At 45.1% G+C, this 25,185-nt stretch overlaps 1 protein-coding gene across 1 annotated transcript in view; it reads right to left on the reverse strand.

Annotated features, from left to right (window-relative positions):
- DYM (dymeclin) overlaps nucleotides 1–25,185 on the reverse strand; it is a gene marked incomplete in the record, with an annotated part of 586,856 nt that overhangs the window by 506,047 nt on the left and 55,624 nt on the right. The window contains 1 exon segment of the mRNA XM_077463046.1: nucleotides 579–631. Within this exon segment, the coding sequence (XP_077319172.1) occupies nucleotides 579–631 (53 nt within the window).

A 25,185-nucleotide genomic window follows, 5' to 3' on the forward strand; every position in this document is an offset into this window, starting at 1 on the left:
ATCTTCAGGAAACATTTGCAGTTGGATACAGATTTAAAGCCAAACTGAAGGAAATTTGAAAATTCTCCCTTGCGGTGGGGCTGCAGCCACATTGCAAGGGTAGGGGGCTTGTTCAGATGTGTGGCAATGATGATCTCTTCTCTGAAAAGCGATCCTCCCCTGAATGGCTTTTCAGAGGCATTTGACAAGTGAGGCTATATGTTGCCTCCTCATTGCCTGATCTGACTCGTTAAATTGTGCATTATTAAATGCTTCAATCGAGTGCCTTGCACGTGGTTGCGGGGCGGCTGCAGGGTAGCCCCACAGACTTTGCATCAGTTTTGATGAAGTCAGGACCTTAGAACTCTGGATTGTGGGGGGAAAAGATGCCGTGGGGACCAGAGTAGCAGCACAGAGGAGATGATAATCTAGTAAGAAATTATTTTCTTACACCAGAACAAGCAGGTTACCCTTGCAGTGCAGATGAGGCGCCATAGCAAGAACGATTTTGCAGCTTTAAGCCCCTTGCACCCACCCAATATTAAAATATCACTTTTAAATGGAACTAGCCTATCATACCAAAATAAATAAATACTTACTTAATGCTTTGCAGATGTTGATGGTCGCTTCCTCCAACACCTTTGAATCAGCACTGAAAGAAAATTAAGATTTCAGATTAATGATTGAAACAAATGAAAAAAGCTGTAACAAAATGCATAAAAGCTGCTCGATGCTGTCACAACCACAGCCTGACACCCAGTATGCAACCCAGGCAGTGGAGCTCATTCTTTACAGGCAGAAACGAAAATGATCATTGGAGTTCAGCGAAGCCACACAAAATATACTTAAAAAAAAAAAAAAAAAAAAACAACAACAACACTGTCGCCTTGCCTATGCGGGACAACGTGAAAGGGTCTTTGCAAAGGGCAACTTCAGCCCCAAGAAATGCTTGTCCTGCTAGTGCACCCCCACTACTCGTTCCTCCATCGTAGCTGAGGGCAATGCTGGTGCTTCCAGATAAGGAGAAGCCAAACGACTTTGGTCTAGCAAACCACCACTAGGCCTGAACATGGCCACTTACCTGGGGATTTCTAGAGAGCTGTGACATGATAGAGGGAGCCATAAAAAGCAGACAGCAATCTATTGCACGGGTCCCATTAGATGGCATATCAATAGGAATAACAGTGTGAGGTTACTTTTTTTTTTTTTTTTTTTTTTTTTTTTTAACAAGAGCCTCGCACAGGCAAGTCCCTAGTCTCCATGAGAAAGGAACTTTGCTCATTTTGGCATTCGGACCCTTCTTTAAAACAGGCATGTGCAGCCTATGGCATTAGGGTGTGCACTCAAAAGCGTATATATAGATCATACATTCACACACAAATTAAAAAATATATTTAATTTACACACACTATAATATACAGTGCCTTGCGAAAGTATTCGGCCCCCTTGAACTTTTCAACCTTTTGCCAAATTTCAGGCTTCAAACACAAAGATATAAAATTTTTATTTTTTGTGAAGAATCACCAACAAGTGGGACACAATTGTGAAGTGGAACGAAATCTATTGGATTTTTGAAACTTTTTTAACTAATAAAAAAATGAAAAGTGGGGCGTGCAAAATTATTCGGCCCCCTTGCGTTAATACTTTGTAGAGCCACCTTTTGCTGCGATTACAGCTGCAAGTCGCTTGGGGTATGTCTCTATCAGTTTTGCGCATCGAGAGACTGAAATTCTTGCCCATTCTTCCTTGCAAAACAGCTCGAGCTCAGTGAGGTTGGATGGAGAGCGTTTGTGAACAGCAGTTTTCAGCTCTTTCCACAGATTCTCGATTGGATTCAGGTCTGGACTTTGACTTGGCCATTCTAACACCTGGATACGTTTATTTGTGAACCATTCCTTTGTAGATTTTGCTGTATGTTTGGGATCATTGTCTTGTTGGAAGATAAATCTCCGTCCCAGTTTCAGGTCTTTTGCAGACTCCAACAGGTTTTCATCCAGCATGGTCCTGTATTTGGCTGCATCCATCTTCCCCTCAATTTTAACCATCTTCCCTGTCCCTGCTGAAGAAAAGCAGGCCCAAACCATGATGCTGCCACCACCATGTTTGACAGTGGGGATGGTGTGTTGAGGGTGATGAGCTGTGTTGCTTTTACGCCAAACATATCGTTTTGCATTGTGGGCAAAAAGTTGGATTTTGGTTTCATCTGACCAGAGCACCTTCTTCCACATGTTTGGTGTGTCTCCCAGGTGGCTTATGGCAAACTAAAGATGAGACTTTTTATGGATATCTTTGAGAAATGGCTTTCTTCTTGCCACTCTTCCATAAAGGCCAGATTTATGCAGTGTACGACTGATTGTTGTCCTATGGACAGACTCTCCCACCTCAGCTGTAGTTCTCTGCAGTTCATCCAGAGTGATCATGGGCCTCTTGGCTGCATCTCTGATCAGTCTTCTCCTTGTCTGAGCTGAAAGTTTAGAGGGACGGCCAGGTCTTGGTAGATTTGCAGTGGTCCGATACTCCAAATGTATCCAAATCCGGCTTTAAACTTCTCCACAACAGTATTACGGACCTGCCTGGTGTGTTCCTTGGTCTTCATGATGCTCTCTGCGCTTTCAACAGAACCCTGAGACTATCACAGAGCAGGTGCATTTATACAGAGACTTGATTACACACAGGTGGATTCTATTTATCACCATCAGTCATTTAGGACAACATTGGATCATTCGGAGATCCTCGCTGAACTTCTGGAGTGAGTTTGCTGCACTGAAAGTAAAAGGGGTCGAATAACTTTTCAGTTTTTTATTTGCTAAAAAAGTTTAAAATATCAAATAGATTTCGTTCCACTTTACAATTATGTCCCACTTGTTGGTGATTCTTCACAAAAAATAAAATTTTTATATCTTTATGTTTGAAGCCTGAAATGTGGCAAAAGGTTGAAAAGTTCAAGGGGGCCGAATACTTTCACAAGGCACTGTGTGTGTGTGTGTGTATATATATATATATATATATATATATATATATATATATATATATATATATTTAATTTACACACACTAATTATATATATATATATATATATATATATATATATATATATATATATATATATATATTTATTAGTGTGTGTAAATTAAATATATATATATATATATATATATATATATATATATATATATATATATATATATATATACACACACACACACACACATATACATACACATATACATACACATATACATACACACACACACACGCGCATACATACATACATACATACATACATACACACACACACACACATTTATTTACAGATTTTATTTTATTTTTAAGCATACACACTCTCTTATAAAATAAAATGTAAACAACCATTTTTTTAATTAATATTTATAAAATGGAAGGTGTCAGAAGGGCAGAGTCTGGTGTCAGTAAGAGACTGGACGGTGTCAACAGAGCAGAGATTGGTGTCAGTTGCGCAGTGGATGGTGTCAGCAGTTTTTTGTTTTTATTTAATTATTATTTTTTTTTTTACAATTTATTTTTTGTCGTTAATCTTTTTTACAATTTTGTTAGGTGCCCAGTTGGGGGGCTTTGGTGAAATATTAGGCGTCTAGTCTTTCTCTACAGTGGCAGGAGAGAAGGGAAGCCGGAAGTGCTACGGGAGGGGGCCCGGACAGAAAGTGGGAATCTGTCGTGCGGGGTGATTTGGCACATCAGGTACACCCCATGCTCTCGCCTATGATAGTAGGGCTTAACTCAAAAGTTAAGACTTGTCACGTTACTGGGAGAATCTGGAAGTGTTGATTGTGTGGAAGTGAAACCATTAAGGTTTTTTTTCCCTCATAGCTGCAGTTAGTGTTATCTCAGTTGGAAGAATTGGTGAAGCCATACCTTGCGATTTCACTACTGTCCTGATCACGGTTCTCCATGCTGGAGGTTCTATTACTGGCTGGAGGAAATTCACTGTCATTTAGCCCTTTTCACCCCAGCCTGGTTTGTCCCTGGCCCATCACTTTCATTCTTCAGATTTCAGTTCTCTCAACAGCGAAGGCTCAGCATCACATGTGGATATTAGTTAGGGTGATTTGCTTTTTCAGGAAGCTACGTCCCCTCCCACCAGTCATGATTAGTCTGCACTGCATAGAGAAGCATAGAGATGCAGCATAAAGTAATAAAAAACTTTAATTAGCATGTTGATGAAATGAGGGGGGGGGGGGGTGAACCACAATATAAGTGGATTAAAACTTCAGCTTCAAGGTTGGGTGGATTCAGAAGGGAAGTATCATCATCATTATTATTATTATTATACATTGCAGACACAAGCTCTGGCTTGCAGTATCTTCTATGCAGCCTCCATTGTGCTTATCATGCAATCTGAGCCCAGCTCATAATCCCCTTGTTTTGGCTCGCTCTGTGCATTTCCTTCAGTCCAAGCTCTTCATTCCTGATCCTCCAAGCTCATTCTCTGCTTTGTTTCTTGGAAATCTCAATTTTATCTCTAAGGTGGTCTTCAGTTCTGGCCGAATACTCACTTTCTAATTGAAACCAAATGTCCATCAGTGTAACAAAGCAAAAGCTACAAGCTGTCACACTTTTGGAACGGGGAACTGTGCCGTGAATTATCATCGGAAATGAAATATAAATCAGGGACAGGAAGCGAGAAACGAAGCTGATGCTTTCACTGGACTGGATGTCCGTGTCTGGTGGTGCCGGGGGAGCCATCACTGGGGCGAAATAACCGTGAACTTCCCAGCTATGGTAAAACGTATTTGTGGACCTCAACATAAAACGTGAGAAACTGCCTGGAACCAAACCTGTATTAACAAAGCGGCTGAAATAAAAGCTCTCTGCAGTATTTCATGACTACTTGTTGTTGAAAGACAACTTTATCTGGTTTACAAAACTGCACCCGAAAAGCTTCCAAAAAAAAGGTTATGTCCCAGGTTAAACTACCCAGGAGCTTCTACTACTTGGGTAAAAGAAGAAGTTCAGTGCACAGGAGTTTTCAGCCTTGCATACCTGACATGGCCATTGCAAAGGGTCTTAGCTCCCAACCTTTGCACCTCAGAGGAACTCATGAAATAATGTTCAGATCCCAGGGAACCTCTGCTAAAATCAAGCCTTCAGGCTGCAAGATATTACAAACCAACTGAACCCGACTTCAGAGACTCTCTTGTGATATTGAGGATTAACTTGTCCACAGTGCTGGCAGCTACAGAGGTCTGTGAGGGCTCATTTTTAAAGTTACTTCAACTTTAATCGGAGATACAAAGTCTGTTTTAATCTACAGCTACTCCCCCACCTGTAAAGGCAGTTTTTTTTTTGGTAAAGCTGACTCTTTCACCACTTCCATACCCGGCCTTTTCTGGAACTTTGTTGTTTGTATTTTTTTGCTAGAAAATTACTCAGAACCCTCAAACATTATATATGTTTTTTTTAGCAGAGACTCTAGGGAATAAAATGGCGGTTGCTGGAACTTTCTACATCACATGGTATTTGTGCAGCAATTTTTCAAACGCTTAAAAAAAAAAAAAAAAAAAAAAAAACAGTAAAGCTAGCTCTTTTTCTATGATGTAAAATTTGATGTTACACCGAGTAAATAGATACCCAACATGTCATGCTTTAAATATTATGCACACTCGTGAAATGGCGCCAAACTTCTGTACTTAAAAACCTACATATGCAACACTTTAAAATTGTTTACAGGTTACCCGTTTAGAGTTACAGAGGAGGTCTTGTGCTAGAATCATTGTTCTTGCACCAACGCACGCGGCGATACCTCACATGTGTGATTTGAACTCCGTTTACATATGTGAGTGTGACTTGCATATGCTTTCGCTTCTGTGCACGAGCTTGTGGGGATGAGGGCGCTTATTTATTATATATTATTATTTTACACTTTCTCTTAAAAAAATGCTTTTTTTGATCACTTTTATGCCTATTACAAGGAAAGTAAACATCCCTTGTAATAGGAATAATGTGCGACAGGTGCTCTTTATGGAGAGCTCTGGGGTCCATAAGACCCCATATTTTTTCCTTCAGGCTGTAAAGCCAGACAAAAAACAAAAAAAAAAAAAAAACAACAATAAACTGTCTTTTTCCAGTCACATCCCCGGCATTGTTTACTTCCACCGGCATAACGTCGTGCTTGGGTCTCCGAGGGTTAGAGATGACTGGGGACCATCTGGTCACCAGAAATCTCTATGCTCAACTTCAGAAGTTGAGGATGGGCCAGCGATTCTCTTCACAGTAATAACAATGGTAAGGGTCCCGGCCCATTACCATGTGATCAGCTGCCAGCCAATGACAGCCGATCACATGATCAAAACAAAAGTTCGTGATCGTTTTTTTTTTCTCCTCACACTGACAGCGGAGGACAAAAAAAATCCGATCACCGCTCATCTTAAAGGGAAACGGAAGAAGCAATTATGCCTCATTTATACCATCTGAAAGTGCCCACAAGTGCCACCTATCAATGCCCACCAGTGGTGCCAATCAGTGCCACATATAAGTCCTGCCTATCAGTGTAAAAGATCAGTGCCCATCACTGCCACCCAGTGCCCATCAGCGTACATCAATGAGGGACAAACATTACCAGTTTTAAAATTTTATAACAAAGGAAAAAAAAAAAAAATTTAAATTCCGTCTTTACATATTTTTTATTTATTTATTTATTTTTTAACCAAAAAAAAACTAAAAATCGCACAGGTCATCAAATACCACCAAAAGAAAGCTCTATTGGGGGGGGGGGGGAGGTGAGAAATTATAAAAAAAAATTATTTGGGTACAGTGTTGTATGACCGCGCAATTGTCAAAGTGCGTCAGAGCTGAAATCTGAAAATTGGTCTGGATAGGAGGGGGATTTAAGTGCCCAGTAAGCAAGTGGTTAACCAATAAAAGGGGGAGAACCAAAAAGAAACAAACATTTTTTACAATCCTATATACATAATTCCATACACACAGTTGATCCAGAGGAAGGAAAAAAAAAAAAACCCCAGTGAAGCATGATCCAATTTGCTCCAGCAGAGAAAAAAAAAAAATATTCCTTCCTGATCCCCCAAGAGGCAAATCAGATATTCTCTGCATCAACTTTACCTATAAATGTTAGGATCCAGTTATATTATGTACATTTAGGAAATAACCAATGCTTTTCTTAAAAGCAATCCATTGAGCTGGAAAGAACCAGCGAGCACTTGGAGTCTAGTCCACATTTTTTACAGCTCTTACAGTGAAGAAACCTTTCCGTACTTGGAGATTAAATCTCTTTTCCTCTATAATGACCTTAAAGTGAATAACTCAACACCAAGTTCACTATATGGACCCCTTATGTATTTATACATGTTGATCATATTTCCCCCCTTAATTTCCTCTTTTCATGAGAGAATAAATTCAGTTTCTCTAATCTTTCCTCATACATTTATTCCTAAACAAATGAAAGAATAAATAAAAAAATAAAAAAACACCACAAAAAAACCCACACCTTTTTTTTTTCTCCCCATTTTCGTTATAAAATTAACATTTTTCACAAATAAGTAGTTTTCCTTTCTCATTGATGTGCACTGATGTGACAAGAAGCTCCTCTGAGCGAAACATGTAGAGTAAGGCCGCGTACACACGGGCGGACTGTTCGCCCAACCTTGTCCGCTGAACAGTGTTTGGGCGGACAGTCCGCTCGTGTGTGGGCTTTCAGCGGACAGTTTGATGGACAAAGTCTTTCGGAAATTCCGAAAAACTGTCCGCTGAAACTGTGTTTGAGCGAACAGTCCGCCCGTGTGTAGGCTACTTTCGAAATGAGCAAACTGTTCCCGCTCGGAGGAAAGTCTGCTCATTTCGAGCGCGTGTGAAGGTAGGCGGGGCCCGCGACGGAGACGTTGCGGGCTCCGCCGCCTGGAATGGGCTTAAAGGGGAACCCCAACGCCGAAAAAAATCGGCGTGGGGGTTCCCCCAAAGTCCACAACAGACCCTTGTCCGAGCACGCTACCCGGCCGGCCAGGAAAGGGGGGCGAGCGAGCGCGCCCCCCCTCCTGAGCCGTACCAGGCCGCGTGCCCTCAACATGGGGGGGTGCCTTGGGGAAGGGGGGGCCGCGCGGCCCCCCCACCCCAAAGCACCTTGTCCCCATGTTGATGAGGACAAGGGCCTCTTCCCGACAACCCTGGCCGTTGGTTGTCGGGGTCTGCGGGCGGGGGGCTTATCGGAATCCGGGAGCCCCCTTTAAGAAGGGGGCCCCCGGATACCGGCCCCCCACCCTATGTGAATGAGTATGGGGTACAATGTACCCCTACCCATTCACCTGTGAAATAAAGTACAAAAAAAAACACAACACAGAGAAAAAATATTTTATTGCACAGCTCCGGGGGTCTTCCGTCTTCGGGGGTCTTCTCGCCGGACTTCTCCGCTATCTTCGTGTAGCTCTTTTACTAGCGGAGGAGCCCGGTTTTCTTCCTCCCCGCCGCCGGCCTCTTCTCCCGACTTCGGGGGTCTTGTCCCCCTCTTCGGTTCTTCTGCCGGGCCACCGCGCCTTCTTGTAGCTCTTTTGCAGGCGGTGGCCCGGTCTTCTGTCGCCGCTGCCTTCCGTTCTTCTGTCGCCGCCTTCGGTTCTTCTGCCGGGCCACCGCGCCTTCTTGTAGCTCTTTTACAGGCGGTGGCCCGGTCTTCTGTCGCCGCTGTCGCCGCCTTCCGTTCTTCTTCTTCTTCTTGTTCTTCTTCTTCTTCCCCAGGAGATGTTGACACGTCGCTCTCTCCGGCCGGAATGCCAGAGCCGCGCTGTGCGGTCACTTATATAGTGACAATGGGGCGGTGTCACATGGTATATGTCACATGGGTTGGTCACATGGTGACTCCGCCCCCTTAGGATGTCATAGTCCCCATGTGACATCAACCCATGTGACCAACCCATGTGACATATACCATGTGACACCGCCCCATTGTCACTATATAAGTGACCGCACAGCGCGGCTCTGGCATTCCGGCCGGAGAGAGCGACGTGTCAACATCTCCTGGGGAAGAAGAAGAAGAACAAGAAGAAGAAGAAGAACGGAAGGCGGCGACAGCGGCGACAGAAGACCGGGCCACCGCCTGTAAAAGAGCTACAAGAAGGCGCGGTGGCCCGGCAGAAGAACCGAAGGCGGCGACAGAAGAACGGAAGGCAGCGGCGACAGAAGACCGGGCCACCGCCTGCAAAAGAGCTACAAGAAGGCGCGGTGGCCCGGCAGAAGAACCGAAGAGGGGGACAAGACCCCCGAAGTCGGGAGAAGAGGCCGGCGGCGGGGAGGAAGAAAGCCGGGCTCCTCCGCTAGTAAAAGAGCTACACGAAGATAGCGGAGGAGTCCGGCGAGAAGACCCCCGAAGACGGAAGACCCCCGGAGCTGTGCAATAAAATATTTTTTCTCTGTGTTGTGTTTTTTTTTGTACTTTATTTCACAGGTGAATGGGTAGGGGTACATTGTACCCCATACTCATTCACATAGGGTGGGGGGCCGGTATCCGGGGGCCCCCTTCTTAAAGGGGGCTCCCGGATTCCGATAAGCCCCCCGCCCGCAGACCCCGACAACCAACGGCCAGGGTTGTCGGGAAGAGGCCCTTGTCCTCATCAACATGGGGACAAGGTGCTTTGGGGTGGGGGGGCCGCGCGGCCCCCCCTTCCCCAAGGCACCCCCCCATGTTGAGGGCACGTGGCCTGGTACGGCTCAGGGGGGGGGCGCGCTCGCTCGCCCCCCTTTCCTGGCCGGCCGGGTAGCGTGCTCGGACAAGGGTCTGTTGTGGACTTTGGGGGAACCCCCACGCCGATTTTTTTCGGCGTTGGGGTTCCCCTTTAAGCCCATTCCAGGCGGCGGAGCCCGCGATGTCTCCTTCGCGGGCCCCGCCTACCTGTACACGCGCTCGAAATGGGCGGATTTGCCTCCGCCTTACGTGGGCGAGTCCGTTCATTTCAAAAGTTGAGCGAACTGTTTGGCAAACAGTTCGCTGAAACAGTCCGCTCAAAAAGTGCCGTGTGTGGCCATGTCCGTCCATGCTAATTTTGAGCGGACTGTTTGCCGAAACTGTTTGACAAACAAAGTTGGGCGAACAGTCCGCCCGTGTGTACGCGGCCTCAGACGTGGTTTTACATGTTAAAAGGAATACATGATCTTTGTAAATGTTTATTACGATTTTAAAGAATTTTTTTAATAAAATTTTTATTTTTCTAAAATTGATTAATTATTCCACTCCTTGGTACCTTAAGGCTGGGTTCACACTGCTGTGGGGGGAGATCCGGATGTGATTCGCACCGCACTGCAGTGCAAATCACATCCGATCTCCGTAGCGATGCGAGTTCAGCCATACAGATAGTATGGCTGAATTTGCATCGCTCCCGCAGCAAACTTGCACGGGACCCTTTTTTTGGTCCGCAGCAGAATCGGATCGCATGGGTGTTCACACCATGCGATCCGATTCCTGTGCGAGTGTGCAGATCGCACTGCGATATGCGGACGGATCTGGGGGTGTCATTAACATTTCATTGACACTCCCAGCCGTTCGCATAGGGCAGTGTGAACTGCCGGCGGGAGTCATGCGATGCGGGAAAACGCCGCGGATTCGCGGCGTTCCCGCATCGCTATAGTGTGAACCCAGCCTAAAAGTCTCACCTGCCCTTTTCCTCTATCATTTTTCTATTTTGGTATTGACTTTACTTGCTGCATGCAGCAAGCTATAGATCTTTGGCGCATAGGCCATTATTTCTTATGAGCCACACTCCACCTTCCCAACCTGCAGCTCAGTGCATGGGTCTAATCCAAAGAAAAGTTGTGCTGGCCTTGAGCAGACCAGTTAGTGGTAAAAATTTCAACACATATCTGTCCCCAAAGGACATTCACATTACAGGGACTATGATTTCACAGATAGCTCCAGATCATGGTTTATGACTGGGATCTTCCAATCATGTCACTGCTAAACAGCCAATCACAGCGGTCACTGCCTTGGCCCCCTGGCATTCATAAGGGTTGGCAGGAAGTTAAGGAAATTTTTGCTGAGTGATGCCAAGGTTGCCATTACCAAGTTCTATTGCAAATACTAGCTGCCTAGCTGTTATGTTGATCCAGTGGCTTAAAGGAGAAGTATAGTTAAAGCTCATTTGGTGGTACTTCTATGGATCAAAGGAGTGCAGTTCGTGTTGCAATCCTTTGACCCGTTTTCAGCAGAGAGAGGGCTGAAGTCCACTCTCTGCCGATGTCACAGAAGTCGGTCCAGGCTCTGCGTCATCGCGACAATAAAGTCTGGATCCGCCAGGTGCCTGGACCAACACCTGGCTCAGCCTCTCAGCGAGCCACTGAGAGCCTGAGCCGGCCGCCTCCTCCATGGCCCAGGGCTCGAATGAATGAGTGAGGAGGGAGCAGAGAGCGGAGCCCAAGAGACAGCAAATATCTGCTCGGGGAACTGTGAGAACCAAGCAATCGGTGGTATTTGATCGCTCGGTTCTCAGTGTTAGAGGCGCTGGGGGACCAATGCAGCATTGTTGCATCCACCTAGGTAAGTATATAAAAAAATAAATAAAAAAATAAAAAAGTAAAAAAGTGAAAACCAACCTCACTTCTCTTTTAAGGACTTACAGATGCATGGACCTTGAACTAAGCCCCCACTCATATTGGAGTGAATCGCCATGTGGTTTGAAAGGTCAAAATCGCATGACAAGTCACATTCTATTGCCACAATGGCAGTGTTCAAATTGATGCAACACCGACTTTGTAGTGCAGAATCGATTTGAAGAAGTAGTACATGCACCATTTGAGGTGATTTCAGGTGCCACTTCAATAGACATCTGTGCATGAAGCCACATAAAAGGTCTTGAAAGTCAGACCCAAAGTCGCACTGAGATGCGGATTTAAGGCGAAACCAAAACTGCACTCAATGTGAACAAAGGTTTAGGGTGCACCAAAATAACAGGTTTTACAATATCTGACCTAAAAGGTCATATCAGTTTAAGAATATCCCACCCATTACTCCACTAATGCAGCCTGTGCTCAACCACTAGCCCACAGATAAGTACTGTGAAAGCAATAGTGCCACTGTAGTGGACCTAAAATTCACACTCCCCCATCCTACACAGTGAGACCAATATCTCTACAATTAGCAGGAGGGTAACTTTGCTTACTGCAGAGATATTGGTCTACTTAGCAGGTGAGGAGCTGGACCGTTAGCAAGCCCACTGCTCTCACAAAGAATGATGCAGGCTAGTGGCAGGTACTATTGGCAACAATACTATACTGATCTGGCAGGTAGGATATTGAAAACCTTTTATTTGGGTGCAACGACAGGAAACTTTTTTTTTTTAAAGACTTCAAACAAGCTGCAAGACATACACAGTGTTTAAATCCCAACTGTTCTATTTTTTTTTTTCTTTTAGATATCCTCCTGGAGGACAGCAGCTCAGGCCGTTCCCTGCAGTAGCAAGGATTTAAGCACAAGAGTGTGAATAGTGTCTGCTGACCCTCCGTGAGTTGAGTGTGTGTGGCATGACTTTCATTCCTATTTTTGCACAATAAAAAAAAGGAGCAGTTTATATTCTGTGGAAGTGCCCCTACCTTCTTCTTTTCTACCTGTCCCCTGCAGTACCTCATATTCACCACAAAGTGTCCTCAGTCTTCTGGAATGAAAGACTATCACCCAAGCATGGCACCCTGCTCTTACAGTATTGATGTAGGTACTGATGCAAACCAAGAAAACAAAAAAGAAGAATATCCAGCTTATCACGTAGTCAGCCAAAAGAAATCAGAAAAAGTAAAATGTGTAATATTAATATATATACTTTTGGCTCTGTATGCCACCAGCATAAAATTCAAACTAAACAATCCACATGAATTTGAAATGCAGACTTTCAGCTTTAATTCAAGGGGTGGAACATAAACACAAAGTACAAAGTTTAGAAACTGCAACCATTTGTATACACGGTCCTCCCATTTTCAGGGGCTCAAATGTAATTGGACAAATATAATCATAAATAAAACGTTCATTTTTAATATTTAGTTGAGAATCCTTTACTGGCAATGATTGTCTGAAGTCTGCAACCCATGGACATTACTACCAAAGACTGGGTTTCCTCCTTTCTGATGCTTTGGCCAGGCTCTAACTGCAAAGCATCTGAAAGGAGGAAACCCAGTCTGTTAATGTCCATGGGTACCAGACTTCAGGCAGACAATCATTCATTGCCAGTAAAGGATTGTGAACAAAATGAATGTAAACATTATATATATATATATATATATATATATATATATACATATACACATACACACACATACACACACACACATATATATATATACATATACATACACAGTGCCTTGCGAAAGTATTCGGCCCCCTTGAACTTTTCAACCTTTTGCACATTTCAGGCTTCAAAGCATAAAGATATAACATTTTTATTTTTTGTGAAGAATCACCAACAAGTGGGACACAATTGTGAAGTGGAACAAAATCTTTGGATAATTTAAACTTTTTTAGCAAATAAAAAACTGAAAAGTGGTGCGTGCAAAATTATTCGGCCCCTTTACTTTCAGTGCAGCAAACTCACTCCAGTAGTTCAGCGAGGATCTCTGAATGATCCAATGTTGTCCTAAATGACTGATGGTGATAAATAGAATCCACCTGTGTGTAATCAAGTCTCTGTATAAATGCACCTGCTCTGTGATAGTCTCAGGGTTCTGTTGAAAGCACAGAGAGCATCATGAAGACCAAGGAACACACCAGGCAGGTCCGTAATACTGTTGTGGAGAAGTTTAAAGCCGGATTTGGATACAAAAAGATTTCCCAAGCTTTAAACATCCCAAGGAGCACTGTGCAAGCGATCATTTTGAAATGGAAGGAGTATCACACCACTGCAAATCTACCAAGACCTGGCCGTCCCTCTAAACTTTCAGCTCAGACAAGGAGAAGACTGATCAGAGATGCAGCCAAGAGGCCCATGATCACTCTGGATGAACTGCAGAGAACTACAGCTGAGGTGGGAGAGTCTGTCCATAGGACAACAATCAGTCGTACACTGCACAAATCTGGCCTTTATGGAAGAGTGGCAAGAAGAAAGCACTTTCTCAAAGATATCCATAAAAAGTCTCGTCTAAAGTTTGCCACAAGCCACCTGGGAGACACACCAAACATGTGGAAGAAGGTGCTCTGGTCAGATGAAACCAAAATCCAACTTTTTGCCCACAATGCAAAACGATATGTTTGGCATAAAAGCAACACAGCTCATCACCCTCAACACACCATCCCCTCTGTCAAACATGGTGGTGGCAGCATCATGGTTTGGGCCTGCTTTTCTTCAGCAGGGACAGGGGAAGATGGTTAAAATTGAGGAGAAGATGGATGCAGCCAAATACAGGACCATTCTGGATGAAAACCTGTTGGAGTCTGCAAAAGACCTGAAACTGGGATGGAGATTTATCTTCCAACAAGACAATGATCCCAAACATACAGCAAAATCTACAAAGGAATGGTTCACAAATAAACGTATCCAGGTGTTAGAATGGCCAAGTCAAAGTCCAGACCTGAATCCAATCGAGAATCTGTGGAAAGAGCTGAAAACTGCTGTTCACAAACGCTCTCCATCCAACCTCACGGAGCTCGAGCTGTTTTGCAAGGAAGAATGGGCAAGAATTTCAGTCTCTCGATGTGCAAAACTGATAAAGACATACCCCAAGCGACTTGCAGCTGTAATCGCAGCAAAAGGTGGCTCTACAAAGTATTAACGCAAGGAGGCCGAATAATTTTGCACGCCCCACTTTTCATTTTTTTATTAGTTAAAAAAAGTTTCAAAAATCCAATAGATTTCGTTCCACTTCACAATTGTGTCCCACTTGTTGGTGATTCTTCACAAAAAATAAAAATTTTATATCTTTATGTTTGAAGCCTGAAATGTGGCAAAAGGTTGAAAAGTTCAAGGGGGCCGAATACTTTCGCAAGGCACTGTATATATATTAGGATTGTAAGCGCTTATGAGCAGGGCCCTTTTCACGCTCTTGTGTTTTATTCTATTGTAACTGTACGGTCCCACTTTTATATTGTAAAGCGCCTTGAGTAAACTGTAGGTGCGCAAAAAATCCTGTATATTAATAATAACTATCAATGGTCCTTAGGGTGGGGAATGGAATACCTATGCATTGTTTGAACCTCATTCATTCTAATTTTTCTTTTAGATGTCTTCTTGGTGGACAACAGTCCAGCTGCAATACTTGCCTTTAATCCAGTGCCGTCAACTGCAGTACCTCTTCTTCACCAAAAGTTGTCTACAGTCCTCCAGACTGAATGATATCTCAAACCCTAAGCACGGCGCCCGGCACTCACAGTATATTGATGGACAGGGTGGCACTGATGACTGCCCAAACATTAAGACTAAAGAGGAAGAATATCCAGCTTATCACATGACCAGCCAGAAGACTTAAGAAAAAGTAGGGGGGAAAAAAAAATGCAATGCTCTGGGAGGGAGTACTGCACTGAACATGGAGCCTGCAGTTGTAAACTGGATAGGGAAACAAAGGCTGCCTTCTGAATGGCTGTAACATTCACCCAACCATCTTACATCCTATTAAAATGTTTGAAGATAAACTTGATATTACCGGCAAGTGGATTTCTTGATGCAGCTGAAGCATTTCCCAGAAAACATCAGCAATTCTACAAAATTATTTTACTTTAGCAAATTAATGCAATATGATCATTTTAATAACATAAAAATAGTAGTGAAATGCTCATGTATCAAAATATTCGATTACAGGAATTTATTGCCCTAGGCCGTGGGATGTTCATGTTGGTTTCAAAGTCATTAAGCAGAGCTGCATGATTTATATGATGTACTAGTGGTTCCCAACCTTTCCATGCTTACTCCATGGCTATTCTTATAAATTGTACCTCCTCACAATCGGTTAGTAGCGGATTAGGCAGTGGGGCAACTAAACTCTTCTCCCACCAGAATCAACCAAGTCAGCGTTTAGATAAGCAGGCAAAAGGTTGCAAGGATGAAGGCAGTTGGACCGCACAGCGCCATTGAATTCAATGGGTGAAATGGGGCGGGGGGGGGGGGGGCAGCACGTCCCAGACGCCAGCAAGGCAACAATCAATGATGCTGGGTGGCAAAGACATCTGCACCATGGAAAAATCTGACACTGTACAGCCTAACCTGGAGGCAGGGAAAAGCGCCAGCTGCCATTATTACTATGGACAGACCAGGCAGCAATGTTTACAGTCAGACGACAGCCAAGATTTTTTTTTTTTTTTTTTTTTTAGCGTACCTCTAAGCATTCTGGCGTGTATCCCAGGTTGGGAAAAAATGCAAGTAATTAAAGTGGAACTTCACTCAATTAAAATCACCTCTTTTTAATCTTTATGCTGTTAACATTAGTAAATAGATAGGAAAGTATATCATGTTTACTTGTTTTAAACAACTTTATTACATTTCTTCAGTTTCTTCCTGGTTTCTTGCCTAGGCAAAATGATGTCATGCATCCCAGCAGGGCCGTCTTTAAGGCAGGGCAAAAGGGGCAGCTGCCCTGGGCCCTGTCATTGTTGTGGGGCCCAAAGCAGCTGCCTCATACTTGCTAACTATCCCAGTGTAAATTCCCTTGTCCCTTGAAGTTTTAGTCCTGTACTGTGTCCTGATATCTCAGTGTGAAGTGATGGTACTAATGCCGCCCAGCTCTGCCTTATTGTTGTGTACAGATGACTCACCTGCAGACCCTGTGTTTACATGTAAATAACTGGTATTCATATGTAAATATTGGCAGCATTACTAAGTAAATAGATGCGGCTGGCAGCATTGATATGTAAATAAAGGTGGCATTCATATGTGTATCATGCTTCCCTGCAGTGGGGGGGGGGGGGGGGGGATGTGCTGTAACCTCTAGAAACCAAATCAGTGAGCAGTATTACTTAACAGTAATCTCTAGCAAACAATTAACAAGCAGAAATAATTTGATGTAACCTCTAGCAACTAATTAGTGAGCCGTATTGTGTCCTGTAACCTCTAGCAACCAGTCAATAAGCAGTAATGATATGCTGTAACCACTGGCAACCAATCGCAATTGCTGCCTGATCTGATATAGTAAGCTCATTTTAAGTCTAGCTGCTATTTATTGTAGGTCTCAGAGCAGGTGGAGAGCAAAATTGCATGGGCCCCCCCCAAGAAAGTTTTTGCCCAGGGTCCAATCAATATTAAAGATAGCCCTGCATCCCAGCAGTCTTCTAGAAGGGAGGAAGGGTTTTCTCAGCCAACCACAACCTCCTGTTTGTATTCATGAACTAAAGCCAGATGGATTCCAGGAAGTAAATGCAACATGAATCATCTGCCCTTACTCAAGATGGCCACGGCCAGAAAAGCTAGGGAGGGGTGGTTTTCAAAGTAATTTCTCAGCAAAATAAAGCACGGAGACATGGATAGATGGGCACGTTTGCTTTGAATATTAAAAATGAATTAAATTCGTTGTTTGCTTTGTGGTGCTCAGATGAAGTGTAGTTACGCTTTAAGTGGATCCCTCTTCACCCTGCCACTCCGAATGTTTGTCTAAAACTAGTGTTGGAATCAATTGTGCATCTGAGAGCTTACTTAAAGCGGGAGTTCCGCCGTTTTTTTTTTTAAAGCCAGCAGCTACAAATACTGCAGCTGCTGACTTTTAAAATAAGAACACTTACCCGCCCAGCGCGCCCGCGATGTCGGCACCCGAAGCCGATCTCTCGATCGTCTCTCGGGTGCTGCCGCCGCCATCTTGGGTATGGGAATCAGGAAGTGGAGCCTTGCGGCTTCATTTCCCGGTTCCCTACTGCGCATGCTTGAGTCGCGCTGCGCAATAAGGATGGTCCCCGCTGTCTCTGGGATCTGTGTGTTTCCCAGCAGACAGCGGGGGACCTGCGGAAAGGGGTGTAAATATCCGCAGATTCTGCGGATATCTATGCCGGAAGTGGGTGCAGATACCTGTACTGTACAGGTACCTGCACCCCCCTCCCCCCTGAAAGGTGCCAATTGTGGCGCCGGAGGGGGGGAGGGTTCCAATGAGCGGAAGCTCCACTTTAGGGTGGAGCTCCGCTTTAACACCGATTTTACTTGTTGCCTGGATTACCCCTTTAAGTAAGTCCAAAACAAAACAGCGATAACCTCTTATTCAAGCAAACATGTACACTTCCCCACACAGGAATTGAAAATATATATATAAAAAAGTTAAAACGTAAGATCAGCAGGTCATGGACAGTTTGGAAAGAAAAAAAAAAAAAAAAAAAAAAAAAAAACTTTACAGGACCCAGTCCAAGTATTCCAGTAGATTGCGGAGTCTAGCCTCTCTATCTAGCTTGTTTAGGAATCATAAAAAACACAGGAGCGTCTTGTAAAGACGGAAATTACAAGTCATGCCCCTGATGTTTCCTGAGAAAAATTCCCAATCCACCAAGTTAAATTGCTTTACTACAATCCCCTGTAGGATTGGTACAAATAAACCAATTAATTTACCATTCCTGGTGCTACCGAGAGGACAAGCGGTCTTTAGAAAGAGCAGGAGAGGTAGCTAACCTCCAGGAAATGCTAGATATATGGCCTTACGGGCTAGATACACACTTCAAGGCCTTGGTGAATGGGCCCGAACAATTAGTCTGTTATGGGAGAGGTCTATAGCCGCTAGTGTGGAGCGCGTCCCAAGCGTCATCCGCCAAGATTCATGAGGTGGCACCTGACCAAGAGGACCGGCTCCACGTATTGGTTTTAGCTCTGACCACAAAGCCAGCAGGAAGAACGGCTTCGTTAATGACGGAAGGAAGGAAAGAGGAGATGAATGTAAAGATGGGAAAGGAATATTAAATGTGATTATGTAAATCCCGGCATTTAACCGCACTGGCCGCTCCAGAAAGGCTTCACACTGTTCTCCGACACACTAGTGAGAAAGCAAACACTGCGAGCCTTTCACATGGTCAATTGTCGGCCCTGGTTCAAGAATGTGCTGGTCTCTTCCCCTCACCCCCCCTCCAGGCTCACATTACACAGACCGACGTGTCGTTCCAGGACAATGGATGCCCCCAGCAAGAGGAGACGTCCCATCCTAGGCTGTACAAGAAAGGAAAATGGCTTCATACTATGACCTTAACGGGAATTTCGGTCTGGAAAAAAAATCTTAAGGGGAACCTACAGAACAGAAAGAAGTGCCGAGTGCAACACCAGCCACAAAACTGAAGGAAGATTTCCTGATGTCACTGGGAAGGAACGTAAGAAAATCTCCCCAATGACTATGCAGACTGCAATAATAACCTAATAGATGTACGAGGTGAGTCTAAGGCCCCTTTCACACGGGGCGGATCAGTAATGATCCGCCCCGTGATGATCCGCTCGCTCAGCAGGGATCGCTCCTTCGTCCCCGCTGAGCCGGCGGCGGACAGGGCGGTCTCCGCACACTGTGCAGGGACCGCCGTGTCAGCTCTCCGCTCTCCTCTATGGGGATCGGATGAGCACAGACCGTCTGTCCGTGTTCATCCGATCCGCTCTGCAGACGGATAGAAAAATAGGATTTTCCTCCATCTGCAGAATCGGACTGTTGCGGAGGCGGACAATAGCGGGTGTCTGCGGATGTTCATCCACAGACACCCGCTATCCCATAGGGATGAATGTATGTCCGTATTTCATCCGCAAACGGATGGATGAAATACGGACATACTGTCCGCATATGTGAAAGGGGCCTAAAAAGTTTGGTAAATGGTATCAGAAAACAAACAAAACGGAAGATACAAACAACTTACCCTTAATTGACTCCAAAATAAAATCACCATCCTTCACAACACACTTTTGGCAACGTTTCTAAAGCTTCAAAAGGCATCTTTAGGAGTCGATCACAGAACCGCTGTCACAAATTCTTGGATTGCCACCGCGTCCGCAAAACATGCACCTTTCATGGCGCTCTTCAGTCGGGGAAACAGGAAAAAAAAAAAAGCCAGCAGGCGCCATCTCAGGGGAGTTCCATAGACTGCTGCTTGGATTCGGGGTTAAACTTGTAGCACCAGGTCTGAGCACCTGAGACGATGGTTCACAGAAAGAATGGATCCTGGTTACACAGGGCAATGAAATCTCCAGCGGTTTCCATGCTTTTTGCTTTCTGTTCGTCTCTCAGATTGTGCAGCATAAACTGGTAACAGATCTTACTTCTTACCCAAATCTTTAAATGGTGTGCACCATATACTCGCTAATGTCCAACTCCTCGCCATCACGCCATCTATCGTAGAGTCACTCGCAGATCTTGCGTCAGCATTTGTCACGCTCGCTCAATCATGTCTGGAGTTCTGCTTCCCATGTCAAACACATTTTCTTCCACAGCTTCTATCCCGTACACTTGCACCAACATTTCATGCGTCTTCGTCGCCATTTTCCCCAATTTGTAGCAGAACTTGACGTTCACTCGTTGCTCCATTGCACTCGGACCCCCTACCTCTCACACCGATACACTGTCCACAGTAGGTTTACCCTGATGGTCACGTGTACTCCATGCTAGGTGGCACTTCTCAACATGTCTCTTGATAGTCATGTGCATGCGGCACACCTGGCCCGTGTTGCCGTTGAGATATTGGAAACGTTTTAGACACCCCCCCCCCCCCCCCCTTATATTCCCTTCACTACCCTTTAACCACTTCAATACTGGACACTTATACACCTTCCTGCCCAGAGGAATTTTGAGCTTTCAGTGCTGTCGCACTTTGAATGACAATTGAGCGGTCATGCTACACTGTACCCAAGCTAAATGTTTATCATTTTGTTCCCACAAATAGAGCTTTCTTTTGGTGATATTTTATCACCTCTGGGATTTTTATTTTCTGCTAAACAAATAAAAAAAGGCTGAAAATTTTGAAAAAAAAAAATTTTTGTTTCAGTTACAAAACTTTGTAAATAAGTAAGTTTTCTCCTTCACTGATGGGCACTGATGGGGCCGCAGTGACTGGCATTGATAAGGCGGCACTGATGGGCACCAATGATGTGGCATCAATGAAGTGGCACCAATAGGCGGCACTGATATGCAACACAGATAGACACTGATAGGTGGCACGGTTTGTCATGGATGGGTGGCATGGATAGGCGGCACGGATAGGCATTGTAGTGTACAGTACTGTATAGGGATGGATGCCAATCAGTGATGCCCATTGTGGGCACCGATTGGCATCCATTATGGGCATTGATTGGCATCCATTGTGGGCACTGACTGGCGTCCATTGAGGTCTGGGGGGGCATACCTGTTGCTGGGCATCCCTGGTGGCGTCCCTGGTGGTCCAGTGTGGGCATCCTCTGGGAGGGCTGTGCTGATGATCAATCAGCACAGACCCCCTCTGTCAGAGGAGCAGCCGATTGGCTATCCTCTACTCGCGTGAGGAAAAGCCGATCACGGCTCTTCCTATTTACACTGTGATCAGCCGTGATTGGACACGGCTGATCACATGGTAAAGAGTCTCCGTCGGAGACTCTTTACCGAGATCGTAGTTGCGGGGTGTCAGACTGACACCCCGCAACAACGATCGCTGGGGACACGCAGCGGCTTAATATCCTGATCACGTCATATGACGTCCGGTCAGGATATTACAACCACTTTGCCATCGTCATTTTGCTATATGGCAGGCGGCAAGTGGTTAAACCTAACCAAAATTTTTAGGTCTGAAATACTCTTTGAATCTGAAAGTTCTTCATAAATGCAGGTGTCATGAGTGCTGGAAAAATACCAACTGCATGGCCTTTTTTCCTCCTTCTCCTCCTCTCTCTTGCCCTCCCCTTTTTCCCCCCCATGACAGTGGGAGAGTTACCTTTTAATCGCATAGCGACCGGCCCACGTAGATTTACTGTGGCAGGGCGGCTGCTCTGTGCCAGATCACAAATGTAGTACGTGATCTGATACTTCCAAGTCTGGGGCACACACGAGCTGCCGGCAACCTGCTCCCACAGCAAGAGCCCAGAGGCGGGTACATTGGACTTCATGTCCAGGGATCAGTTTGTGTAAACAATCTTCTGATCCAGGCATTCCCGCCGAACACCTCAATCAAGTCCTGCAGATCACATTGCAAGTTAACGTGAACATGTGTCAAGGCAAAACACGGGATCAGTGCCTTCCCTTCTGACAGAATGACAATGTGCCTTGTTTACATATTCAGATTGTCATTCTGCCCCTTTACTGTCTAATTGGCAATATGACACCTCAGTGCCCACAGGCCTCTCACCTTACTGCTGTAAGGTAATAGCATTGCATTAAGTAACTCTCATGGGCAATCCCTGGGCCTCAACTTTTCTCTGGGAATCTCTCTGTAACAGATGCTGCCCTTGGTAAAGTCATGTGACAATACGCGTCGGGATTGGGCCACAGATAGACCAGGAGACCGGAAGTGGCAGTTTGAGCTTGCCACTCGGGGATTTTATGCCTTGCTAAAGTTTGTAAATGTGAGTATTGAGTGTGATTGAGTAGTAGTAAAAAGGCTTGCCGTCAATCTAGCTGTTTTTATCATAAAATATTTTGTGAAACTATAATCACGCTATTGGAGCACCTTTGTTTACATACCACCACCATGGAGGTGACTAGGAGGAACCCCGGGATCACATTTAAAGGAGGCATTGCCGTATATCCAGTCCAAAGGGCAGCATCCGTTACAGAGAGATCCCCAGAGAAAAGCCGAGGCCCAAGGATTGCCCATGAGAGTTACTTAATTCAATGCTGTTACCTTACAGCAGTAAGGCGAGAGGCCTGTGAGCACCGAGGTGTCATATTCACTATAAGAAGGGACACCATCACCTTCATTTACCATTTGAAATGTGGAAGAATTAGAGCACCTTAATCACCATTGAACTTATTGTCACCACTGGGACTTTATATTTGTCACTTTTATTATCACTTGAGATTTGCAGATGTTATAGAAACATTACTTGATGGAGTCATCCTTTTACATATTTATTAGGGGTGCAACGATTCATTGCCGATCCATGATCCAAACAGGTCACCCCGTTCGGATCGGCACAAGCCACGATCTGCGGAGCGCTCTTCGGCCTAGTTCCGAAGCGGCGGCCATCTTGGTGCACCCGTCTGTGTTTACAATGTGATTGAACGGAGCGATAAGTTGTAAACAAACCGGTGTCATAATGACGCCGGTTCCTCTCTCCCCTCTGTGTACAGATCTGTACAGTGGAGGGGAGAGATCAGATGGAAGCAGCGCTGTGGGCTGCTCTGTGACAAGTGCAGTCACAGCTATCCCTCAATACCCTGCCAATACTCTGCCATGCAATACTCTGCCATACTCGGCAATAGCCAGCCGTACCCAGCCATCATGCTCAGCCAATATTACAGTGGGGGAGATGATGTGGATATTACAGTGGGGACTATATGGTGGTGGAATTTTCATAGGTTTTTGCAAATGCAGTTATTTGCTGATCCGAAAAATGATCCGATCCATGACTCTGATCCGAGGAATGATCCGATCCGTGAGTTTTTTGATCCGTTGCGACCCTAATATTTATGCATATTATTTACTGCATAGTACATGAATTGTTTATTGTTGACAGCGCAACATCATTATTTTCATACACTTTAGAGCCATGGATTTGCTTATCGGTGTTTGCGGCAGTCATATTCACAATATTTCAGTTTCGCTCATTCTTTGTGATAGCGTGGGAGAACCATCTTTGTTAATTAAAGATTCTAACTACCAGCAAGAATAAGTTCTTACATTTAAAGAGCACCTGTCATTTCGGATCCATCATGGAAGTGCATGTTAGTGGGCATCCATTCCCCACCTGCCGCCACCACATCCCTCACCTTGTTGTGTCACTGCCGCATCACCAGCCGTCCCATTAAAGTGACAGACTGTCGGTGAGTCAACAGTGGGTCAGAGGAGAAGCCTCTCCAGGACAGAGATGACAGCTGCTCTTTAAAAATTATGATTTAAAATTGAGTTGATTTAAATCAAGCCTTTTTACTAGTGATTTAAATCAAATCCACCCCGATTAAAATTGATGTGCAAATGGTTAACGGCACCTGAAACTGAGATTACAGAAAGTCAGAAACTCAACTTCAAAATATATCTTCTGCAATCAGGTATACAGCACTTTGAACATTGCCTCGGCCCAGGTCTGCAACCACTTGTCATACGACACTCTCTCTAAGATATAAAACATGCCCTGAAATCCACTCGGTGAATAAGGATACTGGAAACTAGGGATGCACCGAATGGGTTTTTTGGTGCCGAAACCGATACCGAAAATGAAAAATACACTAGGCTGAAAACCAAAACCGATACCGAAACAGCACCGATACCGAAAATGACTGTTTTTAAAAATATTTTTATACAGGAGGTGGTCAGAGACTGGCGACATGGTACAGTAACAGGAGGTGGTCAGAGACTGGCGACATGGTACAGGAGGTGGTCAGAAACTGGCGACATGGTACAGGAGGTGGTCAGAGACTGGCGACATGGTACAGGAGGTGGTCAGAGACTGGCGACATGGTACAGGAGGTGGTCAGAGACTGGCGACATGGTACAGGAGGTAGTCAGAGACTGGCGACATGGTACAGGAGGTGGTCAGAGACTGGCGACATGGTACAGGAGGTGGTCAGAGACTGGCGACATGGTTCAGGAGGTGGTCAGAGACTGGCGACATGGTTCAGGAGGTGGTCAGAGACTGGCGACATGGTTCACGAGGTGGTCAGAGACTGGCGACATGGTTCACGAGGTGGTCAGAGACTGGCGACATGGTTCATGAGGTGGTCAGAGACTGGCGACATGATAAAAGAGATAAGTGTGTTGTGCCCTGTGCAGCCAGTGTGTTGTCCCCTATGTAGTCAGTGATGCCCCCTGTGTAGTCAGTCAGTGTGTTGTCTGTCCCCTGTGTAGTCAGTGATGCCCTCGTGCAGCCAGTGTTGCAGCAAAGAGAGAGGAGAGCCGCCTCCGCCGTCAATACAGCGATGGGAACATCACAGCTTTAATTTCAATAGCTGTGTGTTCCCCCGTCGCGCGCCGTCGCATATAGCCCCTCCCCCTTGTCTGGGGAACTGTGATGGACAGATCACCCGTCCAATCTGGACGGGTGATCTGTCTATCAATGTTCCCCGAACAAGGGGGAGGGGCAGTATGCGACGGCGCGCGACGGGGGAACACACAGCTATTGAAATTAAAGCTGTGATGTTCCCAGCGCTGTATTGAACCAGACGGCGGAGGCGGCTCTCCTGCGCTATACACCTCCCATGATGGGTGGC

This window comes from Lithobates pipiens, unplaced genomic scaffold (assembly GCF_037356315.1).
Source record: "Lithobates pipiens isolate NorthernLeopardFrog02 unplaced genomic scaffold, aLitPip1_a1.2 Scaffold_3, whole genome shotgun sequence".
NCBI classification, from domain to species: domain Eukaryota; kingdom Metazoa; phylum Chordata; class Amphibia; order Anura; family Ranidae; genus Lithobates; species Lithobates pipiens.